The sequence below is a fragment of the Manihot esculenta genome, chromosome 9 (genome assembly GCF_001659605.2).
Source record: "Manihot esculenta cultivar AM560-2 chromosome 9, M.esculenta_v8, whole genome shotgun sequence".
Classification (NCBI taxonomy): Eukaryota; Viridiplantae; Streptophyta; class Magnoliopsida; order Malpighiales; family Euphorbiaceae; genus Manihot; species Manihot esculenta.
Window position 1 is genome coordinate 32,725,786 of NC_035169.2, and position 11,528 is coordinate 32,737,313.

At 36.4% G+C, this 11,528-nt stretch overlaps 2 protein-coding genes across 2 annotated transcripts; one reads left to right on the top strand and one right to left on the bottom strand.

Moving 5' to 3' along the window:
- Positions 1–1,174: 1,174 nt before the first annotated feature.
- On the top strand, positions 1,175–8,711 carry LOC110622964 (binding partner of ACD11 1). Its single transcript, XM_021767735.2, has 5 exons — positions 1,175–1,336; positions 1,623–1,726; positions 1,935–2,010; positions 7,730–7,813; positions 7,920–8,711. Exons 1-5 carry the CDS (start codon positions 1,331–1,333, stop codon positions 8,457–8,459), a joined length of 810 nt encoding a protein of 269 aa, XP_021623427.1. The 5' UTR covers positions 1,175–1,330; the 3' UTR covers positions 8,460–8,711.
- Positions 8,712–9,259: 548 nt separating this feature from the next.
- On the bottom strand, positions 9,260–11,059 carry LOC110622966 (probable calcium-binding protein CML18). The gene is made up of 2 exons (XM_021767736.2): positions 10,059–11,059; positions 9,260–9,847 (listed from the first exon to the last, which is right to left on the bottom strand). The coding sequence occupies exon 1, from the start codon at positions 10,550–10,552 to the stop codon at positions 10,061–10,063; it is 492 nt and encodes a 163-aa protein (XP_021623428.1). The 5' UTR covers positions 10,553–11,059; the 3' UTR covers positions 9,260–9,847; positions 10,059–10,060.
- Between the last annotated feature and the right edge of the window lie 469 nt (positions 11,060–11,528).

Below are 11,528 nucleotides of genomic sequence, written 5' to 3' on the forward strand. Positions count from 1 at the left end.
GGATTCAACCTGGAAGATTTTGGAGCCTACTGTTTTTCGCCACTTGTACAACATGGGTCACCGAAAAAAAGTGAAAGCTGGACCTTAACGTAAGACTAATATATGCAAGGCTCAATCATTTTAGTTCAATATCAAAATGAATTTAATAAATTAAAAATTAAAAAAATAAATTTATTGAAATTAAATTACATCAAGAGAAAAACTTAACTGAAAAGGGGAAAAGAAAATCGACGGAAAAGTATATCTAAAAAGACTTAAAAAAAGGGGAAACTCGTGATTTCCGGGAAAGAAAGCATATGACTAAAGAGAGGGAGTGAGAAGAGGGCATCGTGTAATGGATCATGGAGAGGAGGGAGTTAGGACATCACATGACTATCATGGAAAGAAAGAAAACTTTTTCTTGCATGAGCTGTGTTTTATGGATGGATTCGCAGAATATGTTAATAAATAGGATAATTTATAATATTTTATCAGAAATTTGATAAAATATACCATTTAATTTCAATATTTTTAAAGAAAAATAATTTAATTTTTAAGATTAAATTATAATAATTTAATTTCTTTAAATTTTAATTTTTTTTAATAATTTAATCTCTATAATCTTAACATCTATAACAATTTAATTTTTTTTATTTTAAATTAACTTATTCAAATTATAATTTATTAATAGTAAATTTAATAAAAAATTATTTTATTAACAGAATAAAAATTTAAAAATTAACTTATTTCAAAAAAAAAATTACATTTTAAATTTTAGTCGAATGCTATATTGTTAATTAATTTAAAAAATAAAATCTAAATTATAATTTTTTCTAATTCTTAAGTATTATATTATTAATTACTCTAAAAATATACTAAGCCACTAAATTATTGATATATAATTGAATTATAGAAATAATTTAATTTTCAAAATATGGCGTCTAATTATTAATTATGTAAAACTTAAGGGACTATTTTGACATAAACCTTAACTAAACATACCTCGAAAATGAAAACGGCGTGACCTCATTCTGGCAGGTCAACTTATCTTTCATTTGTCTACAATAGGCCATTTGATGGTTACGTGCATCCAGCTTACGATGGTAGTACATCATGGACAGCTGTATATCCTTTCCTCTTCATCAAAATAGTGTACAATATCTATGAAGCGTTAAACTTTGGAAGTTATTCAATGACGTGTCACAGAATAAAATTAGCTACTTTCCTTAACTTGCCCGAATGATAATTTTGTGCGAAGAAAAATCACTGATAAAACCCTCCCTCTTTCTCTCTGTACCAAAGGAATCATCTTCAGAAGTTTTCGGTTGATTTGCCTCTGCGATTACTCTCCATGTCGGTTAGTACTTGATAATCCTTTATCTTCTATATCAAAATTTCTTTTGGTCTATTTGAGATTCGTATTTTTTTTTTGGCCTTTTAAGTTGTTCTTGAATTTTTTGTTGAGAAATTGAAGGTGTGAAAATGATTTAGGTTTTGCTTAATATCTTGTTGGTGCTTATTGATTGTGGTAGTAGTATGCACGTTCTAAGCATTCACCTGTTATCATTTGTTTCCTTAATATGATTTATGTTTAGCTAGATTGGTGGATTTGATTATTGATTATTCCTTCCCTGTCGTTACAGATCAGAACAGTGAAAGTTAGCAATGTTTCCTTAGGAGCAACAGAGCAAGATATAAAGGAGTTCTTTTCTTTTTCTGGTGATATTGATTATGTCGAATTGCATAGGTTTGTTTTTTTGAAGTTATTTCAATTTATCTTTGTCCTTTTTCTTTGTATCCACATGTTGGCTGCTTAGCACATGAAAAGAAAGTAATTTTTTGGTGTTCTTAGTTGTGAGCTCCTTTGTTGCAAGCGGAATCGGGTTTATAATTGTTTGTGGATGGTGTGCATATGCTATTTATGTTGATAAGTATCTTCTGATTTTGATTTTCAGTGAAACTGAGCGGTCTCAAATCGCATATGTTACCTTCAGAGATCCACAAGGGGCAGAGACTGCTGTTCTTCTTTCGGTGCATTCCCATCTCAATACCTTGCAACTTGCAAGCCCTTTTGTTTTACCATAAATATATCAAATTAACTTTTCACCGGTACAAGATACATGCTTACGATAATGTGATAGTTGTTAGATTATTTGTCTTCATTCTTGCTGAATCAGTTATGGCAGGTATGATAGATCTCACGCCTTAGAAAATTAGGCCTTTGCTTCCACCATTCTCTTAAGATTGCTTCTCGAAAATTGTAGCAAAGTTGTTGCTGCTTTCCTCTAATGCTTCTTTAAGTATATTATTATTTTCACAAGAATGGTATTACTGCTTGTTAATGATAAGTTCTGTTAAGATAGTATTAGCTGTAAATATCTTATTTAAGTGTGTTTGTATTTTGTATTCCCTTAGTTATAGGAACAGAACCGCATATATAAGCTACTGTATACTCTTGAATAAATGAGTAGAAATACATTCTTTATCTCTTCTCTTATGGTATCAGAGCCTTCTATCCTATAATGACAACATCTCTCCAATCAACTGATTCCAGTGCTCCTGTACTTTCTTCTTCACCGTCTTCTTCTATTTCCCTTCAAACCTCAAGCCTATTCTCCACACCACCACATGCTCAGCTTTCATTTTCTTTAAAATTGAAGGAAACCAATTACCTAGCTTGGAAAACCCAGTTTCTCCCAATTATCAAGTGTTATAATCTTAATCGGCACATTGATGGATCATCTGTACCAGCTCCTATCACAACAAATCAAACAACTAATCAAGCTGAGCCAAATCCCGATTATCTCAAGTGGATGCACGAAGATCATCTACTATTAAGTTGGATCTGTTCTTCTTTGACAGAGGAAGTCATGCCTTATGTTACGGGAATTGAAACAGCTTATGAAGCCTGGCTTTCGCTCTCAGAGGCGTTTGGGACCAGCAACAGCGCTAAGCGCGTTCAGTTACATATTGCATTGCAAAATCTGCAATTTGGTAATAAATCAATTTCTCAATTTTTGCGAGAGGCTAAGGTGATTGCTGATGAACTTTCTGCAGCCGGAACCCCTATATCCACTGATGAGTTCAATGCTACAATCTTTCGACTCTTACCTTCTGAGTATCATCCAGTAATTGCTACGCTTTCCGCCAGCAAAATGAAGGTCACTTTCTCTGAACTTTCTGGCCAGTTAATGGCCCATGAAATTCTTATACAGGGTTCCAGCCGCTCTGTTTCTATTCAGGCGAATCTTGCTAGGCAAACCAACAATGGGTCACGTCAATCTCAGTCACAACGTGGTTCTAATCGTAACTTTGGCAACTCTGGTTCTAATAGATCTTCTGGTGGTTCTAAACGCTGGTATCCTAATCCGTGTCAAATTTGCGGATTAAATAATCATCAAGCAAAATGGTGTAGGAAACGATATGACCAGGATACAGCAAAGATTACTGCAAATACTGCCACTACTCATGTTTCTCAAGACTCTAACACCTGGTTTGCAGATACAGCTGCGTCTCATCATATGACACCAGACTTGGCCGCGCTTGATATTTCAGATGAGTATACGGGACCGGACAAGGTTACTGTAGGTAATGGTTCTGGTTTGTCTATTAAGCATATTGGGAATCGTTTTGTTTCTACTCCTCATGCTCAACTTAAATTGAATAACATTCTACATGTTCCTTCTATGCAAAATCAGTTGCTGTCTGTTAATCAGTTTGCTATTGATAATCATTGTTCTTTTAAATTTGACTCTGCTGGGTTTGTTGTGAAGCACAAGCCAAGTAAACAAGTATTGTTTAGAGGGCCAGCTGAAGATGGGGTATACAAGTTTTCGTTACCACTAGTTTCACAGAGAAGGGCTTTCAATTCCATTCGCAGTACTCCACCAGATTGGCACTCACGTTTGGGTCATCCTCAGCACTCAACTGTTTCTTTTATTATTTCTCAATTTCGTTTGTCTAGTTCTTCAATAAAGCAAACATCTCAACTTTGTGAGGCTTGTTGCTTAGGAAAACATACACAATTGTCTTTATCACCCACTGGTTCTGTTGCAACTAAGCCTTTTGAACTTGTACATGGGGATGTCTGGGGCCCAGCTCCTGAGTTCTCCTTTACTGGAGATCGCTATTTTGCATTATTTGTTGATGAATTTTCCCGCTTTTGTTGGCTGTTTCCAGTTAAAAGGAAGAGTGATGTCTATTCTGTGTTTGTTAAGTTTCACACACTGGTAGAGCGCCAATTTGATACTAAAATGCAAAGCTTCCAATCTGATTGGGGTGGGGAGTTCCGTTCTATTAATAAGTATCTTACTGATCATGGTATCCATCATCGGATTACCTGTCCACATACTCATCAGCAAAATGGCACTGTTGAACGGAAGATACGTCATGTTGTTGATACCTGTTTGGCTTTACTTGCCCACTCTTCAGTTCCATTTCGGTTTTGGAATTTTGCAATGACTACCGCTGCTTATTTGGTTAATCGATTGCCTTCTCCAGTACTTGACAAGAATTCTCCGTTTCAGAAATTATTTGGTAAACCACCAGATTATAATTTTCTACGAGTCTTTGGGTGCACTATGTATCCTTTACTCCGGCCTTTCAACCAACACAAATTTTCTTTTCGGACAGCAGCTTGTGTTTTTCTTGGGTATTCTAGTGATCATTATGGCTATATATGTTTTAATCCATCTGATCAAAGAATTTATCTTAGCAGGCATGTTCGGGTTGATGAGCATCGTTTTTTGTACAAAGAAGCTAATGTTGCTAAATCTTCAATACTTGGCAAACCTGGTTGTCATTTTGATCCTTCACCATGGCTTACTGTGACTGCTTCACTTACTTCTCCGGTACCAAGTTCTGGTGATGTTAGCTCACAGCCTTTGCCTGTTCGTAATACTGAACTTATGGTTCCAAATACACCAATACCGGCAGCCTTAGTTTGTGAATCTCCCACCACTTCTGCTGCTAATAGTCATTCTGTTAGTAAGGATACTCCTGCTGCTGTTGCAATTATTTCCACCCCAGCTTCAACTCCACCTCCGCCTCCACCTCCACCTCCGCCTCGCAGAACTCATACAATGATGCTTCGGGTAAATCCCAAGAAACGCAATTTTGCTTTTCATACTGCTGTGGAGCAGAATCAATGTGAGTTGACTGAACCCACTTGTTATTCTAAAGCTATCAACATTCCAGTTTGGCGTGATGCGATGAGTAAGGAGATTTCGGCATTAATTCAGCATAAGACATGGGAACTTGTTCCAAAACCACCTCATACCAACATTGTGGGTTGCAAATGGGTGTTTAAAGTTAAGAAGAATCCTGATGGTTCTGTTGAGCGATGCAAAGCTCGTTTGGTGGCGAAGGGTTATAATCAGGTTGAAGGTATTGACTATGCTGCTACCTTCAGTCCTGTTATTAAACCTACAACAATTCGCATTGTTCTTTCTCTGGCCGTTTCACTTGATTGGTCTATTCGTCAATTAGACATATCCAATGCATTTCTTAATGGCTATTTGGAGGAAACTGTTTACATGTCACAGCCTCCTGGGTTTTCTGATTCTCGTTGCCCTCAATTTGTGTGTAAACTGAATAAATCAATTTATGGACTCAAGCAGGCCCCACGAGCATGGTTTCAACGTTTGAGTTCATTTTTGTTTACTATTGGATTTACAGGTTCTCATACAGATTCTTCTCTGTTTATCCGGGAACAAGGGGGTAACGTTCTTTATATTCTACTTTATGTAGATGATATTATCATCACTGGGAGCACTGATTTGGTAGTACAGGAGTGTATTTCTTTAATTGCTGCAGAATTCCAGCTTCGTGATCTTGGAATACTTCATTATTTTCTGGGCATTGAAGTTCACCATCTTCCCAACGGGATACTTCTTTCCCAACATAAGTATCTTCACGATCTTCTTCTAGCCACAAAAATGGACAAAGCTACTTCAGTCAAATCTCCTATGGCTACTACTTGTCAATTGCAGATAAATGATGGAGAACCAATGGCAGATCCTAATCTTTATCGGCGAACGGTTGGTGCGTTGCAATACGCTTGTCTTACACGACCTGATCTTGCTTTTGCTGTGAACAAGCTTTGTCAATTTCTTTCAGCACCAACGAATACTCATTGGGCAGCCTGTAAACGAGTGCTCCGTTATGTCAACGATACTATTCATCATGGCTTATATATAACTCCATCCAGTGATAAACGATTACAAGCCTTTTGTGATGCCGATTGGGCTGGCAGTGCACATGATCGTCGTTCTACTGGAGGATTTGCTCTTTATTTGGGACCGAATCTTATTTCTTGGTCAGCCAAGAAACAACCGACTGTGGCTCGTTCTTCAACTGAAGCTGAGTACCGAGCTGTTGCCAATACAACTGCTGAAATTATTTGGATTCGGTCTTTACTCAAAGAATTGAAGCAACCCACTCCAAATCCCACTATTATTTGGTGTGATAATATAGGGGCTTCTTATTTAGCTGTGAATCCTTGTTTCAAAGCACGAACAAAGCACATTGAGGTTGACTTTCACTTTGTGAGAGAGCAAGTCAAGGCTGGTAACATTGCTGTTCAATATATTTCTTCTCTTGATCAGCTTGCTGATATTTTTACAAAACCATTATCAACTTCTCGGTTTCTTCAGCATAAAACCAAGCTTCGAATTCTACAACGGAATTCATAGCTTGCGAGGGGGTGTTAATGATAAGTTCTGTTAAGATAGTATTAGCTGTAAATATCTTATTTAAGTGTGTTTGTATTTTGTATTCCCTTAGTTATAGGAACAGAACCGCATATATAAGCTACTGTATACTCTTGAATAAATGAGTAGAAATACATTCTTTATCTCTTCTCTTACTGCTTTTGAAAACAGATTTAGGTTATTGGGTTAGGAATTTCTGAAAGTTACCCTAGCTCCTGCCTTGGACAGTTTGTCAAGACCTCCAAAATGATTATTTTTTATCCAAATACAAATTTAACCTTCAAAATCTGACATGGGTTTTAGCTGTAACATATGTCTTCCTTTGAAGCTGTTTGATGTGTATCACTGTGGACTGATGCTTGGTTTGTGCCATCTATTGTTTGACCATGCCTTCCCATACCTTTTTTTTCTTGTTAAAATACCTGGTCTCTGTTGCCAGCAACCTATACCCCATGTAAATATAACTTTGGCCTGTACACATGCCATGCTCTTTCGAATTCCATCTATTTCTGTGGTGCATTGTTTTAGAACTTTTTTGCTGAAAAGTTGACTCGAAGTTTAGATGTAATTCATCTCTGTGCACTTAACATAGTTAATGTTGTTTAAGTATTTAAGCATGCCTGCCATTTATTTCATTGTGGTCCAAACCCACTAGGTTTTATTTTTGTCCATTTTGTTGTCAGTCATTAATAATCTTTTTCTTTATCTTTTATCAACTTGTTAATCTAGCACCGTTTCTATGATTTTGCACTATCTTTGGTTGGTTAGATGCCATTTAATGCTTGTCACTTGGTTTATTAGCTTGCCCCCTTTGCCCTTTCCTATTTTGTTCCATTATTCCTGCAAAAAGAGTTGGTTTACTTGATTTGTTCATGAACATCCTGCAAAGTTTTGGTCTAATTTGAAGAACCTTATGCATATATGTGGTCCAGTATTGTTTTATTTTATCATCTTCTTCTCTCTCATTTTTTCTTTTTATTTTCTTTATAGTGATAAATATAAACTTGTCTCACATGAATAATTTGCTTGATATTTTTCAGGGGGCTACTATAGTTGATCAGTCAGTCGTAATAGAACTGGCTCCAGATTACAAACTGCCTGCTGCTGCTTCAGTCCCCACTACTGTAATACAATTTATTGAGTCGTTAAGAATAGTTTTTAATAGCATGAAGGCAATGTTTTTCAGTTCTAAATAGTTTCCAATGTCATGAATTAAATATGATCCCACAGCCAACAGAGAAGACAACTGCACCTGGTCGTGAATCTGCTATACAGAAGGCTGAGGATATTGTAAGCAGCATGCTTGCTAAGGGCTTCATTCTAGGAAAAGATGCCCTCAACCAGGCAAAGGCTTTTGATGAGAAGCACCGGTTCACATCAACTGCCACCTCTAAAGTTGCTTCTTTGGATCAAAAGATTGGTTTGAGTGAGAAAATTACTGCCGGCACAGTCCTTGTAAATGACAAAATGAGGGAAGTGGATGAGAAGTTTCGAGTTTCTGAGACAACAAAATCAGCCATTGCAGCTGCTGAGCAGACAGTCAGTAATGCTGGATCTGCTATAATGAAGAACCGTTATGTTTTAACTGGGGCTTCATGGGTCACCGGTGCATTCAAGAGAGTAGCTAAGGCAGCAGGGGACGTGGGGCAGAAGACAAAAGAGAAGGTTTCGGCTGAAGAGGAACAGAGTCGAAGAGCAGAAGGTTACACCCAAATTCATGAGTCTTACTCTCCAAATATGAGTGAGCAGATGTCCAAGAGCCCACATTAATGAGATTTGGTCTTTTATTTAGGCGAAGTTTATGTAGATATCTTCATATGGAGTTTGGATCTGAGCATGTGAACATTACCTGTGCTTTCCTAATATTTTGGAAATGGTTGGTGCATGGCTTTGTCGAACTCGCCAGGCATATTTGTGATGAAAAAAAACAGCAGTTTTTTTTTTGTTTATCTCTACGTGATATTGTTATGAACTAACTGTTTTGGGGGGTCATAATTAAAGATTTCAGCTAATTTCCCTGTATAGCTATTTCCTTTCATGTTTTGGTTAAATCAGCACATGGCCTGCATTAGACGTTGTAATCTTGAATTTGGATTTTTTGGAGGAAAGCGATTCGAAAGTCTAATCTTGAGATATCCTTGAGTTGGGATCTTGTTTAAATGTGTAGCAAAATTTTGGGAAGGCAAGCTGGTTGTGCGGATAAATTCTGCACAATTGACTCCGCGAATTTAAGCGAGGTTCAACTAGGCTGCATGAGTGGATAGTTTGCAGCAAATAGAAATAGATGCTCACGAGCCATGACCGACTTTCTCTTTTGACGAGTAGGTCTTCAGGAAAATCAAAAGAAGTAAGCCACGGAATTTGATGCCTAGTCTGTTTCTGTAGGCTCCACAAGAGTTGGACTCCAAAGTTGGGCAATAGAGGGAACCAAGAATGCTTACCGTCGCATTTCAACTAAGAATACTCATTCACATGTTCAAAGTCAAGCCCACATATGATAAAATACTGTCGTATTTCAGCTAAAGTGCACCCGCACAAGTGAAAAATATGCAGTCATTGCAGGAGCTCAATGAGTTGAATACTCAAAAGGCATTTTGATTCAATCAAAGAAGGAAATATATAGAACACAACAAAGAAACTACATAACTGAAAGCCCACATATGACTTTGTTGAAGATGATATAAGTGCCTCCATGGTTAGCATCCCTGGAAATTCAAGGCATGTCTAAACATCCAAGAAGCAATATCAAACGCCAATTGCAAATCTATGCTTCTCTTTTGCCCAAATGACTAAGCATCTCAATTATTGCTCAAGGATTTTAGGTAAAACCATCAATACCTTGCATTCTTCCTTTCATAAATACAGCGCAAATGCAAAACCATAATGTGATATCAGATCAGAACTAATTTAATTTACATGGGCAGCAATTATTACAGAATTCTTACACAAAAACCACCAATCCAATCCGTTGTCCTCTCATATTTCCTTCTCACATCAAAACTGAGTAATGCAAGGCAACAGATGATTGCAAAATGCAAAAAACCAAACACTGCAGTTTAAAACAAGAACAGAACAAGCATGTATTTCTAAAGATTCTGCACAGGAAAAATAGACTGACCAATATCTTTTGTGATGCACCGATTTGTCCTGCTTGGTACCTAAGAAAATTCATGAAAGGTGTCAAAATAAATAATTTGCAAACCCACAGAAACCCAAAGTTTTCACCTACCACTCACCAAACCAACAAAAATGCAAATAATCCTGAAGTATAGTTTCTGTTTCTGTTTTCTTTTCCCCATTTTTCTTAGCTTCCAAACATACTATAAAAAGCAAGGAAAAAGGGGGTAAAAAGCCAATTGATCTCAATACCTTCAGCACCAAGAATTGTCAAAAGCAGCAGAGGTAATAGCTTGAGCAAACTCCTGAAAATTGATACACCCATCACCATCTGTATCTGCCTCCTTGATCATCCCCGTCAACTCTTCAGCCGTCAAAGCATGACCCAACTTGGCCATGGAATGAGCCAACTCCGCCGGAGTTATATATCCATTACCATCCCTATCAAACATGCTAAATATCTTCTTCAATTGATCCTCTGTGTAGGGACATTTAGTCTGAAGAAGGTCAGGCTCCACAAGGGCTACAAACTCCGAGAACTCAATCAAACCATTGTTGTTCTTGTCTGCTTTCTGTGTCAAGGCCTCCAACTGGTCTTCGCTTGGTTTTAGACCAAGTGATCGAAGTAATGATCCCAGTTCCAGTTGCGTCAAGCTGCCGTCCTTATTCCGATCAAACGATCGGAATATTTCGCGTAGCTCCGCCAGTTGGTCATCATCAAGCTTCACCGGATCTTTTCCACTCATATCTATTTTCTTGATTCTCTTCCAAACACCTTTCACTGTCAAGCAATTTCTTCTCTATATATCCAACTCCGATCAATCACCTTCTTTCACTTACTATTTTCTTCCATCTTTCAAATCCTCCTCCAATAAAGATTACTCACAGAAGATCATATAATCAAGATTTGAAATCTTGCCAAACTTTTCTGGAACAAGAATCTTGATAAAACGCAGATTCTTGCGAATCACTTTCCTTAAACATGAAAAACAAATTCAAAATAAAGAGACCTTTTCTTTCTCCTCTTCAGATAGTTTCCTGCAAAGCATTCACATTCCTCGCAATTCTAACTCACCAAACATGAAAATTAAAAGAAAATAAAGCCCAAATTCAATAGAGTAATGATGTGAATTTCTTCATGTATATGTTGTTTTCTCTGTTTTGTCTTTTGTTGGGGAAATTCAACATTCTTGATCCTTTGAACTGGTTCTAGGGCTAAAAATTTGGATCTAGAAGATGCCTACGTGCATGATCGTGATTAATGGGGTTGCCCAAACCCTACCTAAAAAAAATTAAATATTAAATACAAAGACATTGTCAAGGGTCAATTCCTTGGAATATAAAAATTGGAAGAGTTGTTGCTGACGTGCCCTGATACTATTTGTCTAAATTTTACCTACTATTGTTTTATTATCTTTATTTTCTTTTTCAAATGATTGAGGTGTTAATCATTATCAGACTGCCACATCATTAATCATTAAAAAAATTAGGAATAAGTTGGATTAGTTATATATATATATATATTCTAAATAATTTCATTTATAAATTTATTAAATTACCTTATAATCCTTAATTATATGGTTAAATCATGTATTAATTATATAATATACTTTTAAGTGTTAATAAATATTTATATATGTGTATATATATGCATGTATGTATAATTTTTAATTAAAAACTATATACTTAAAAAATATATATAAATAATATGTCATATTCTCA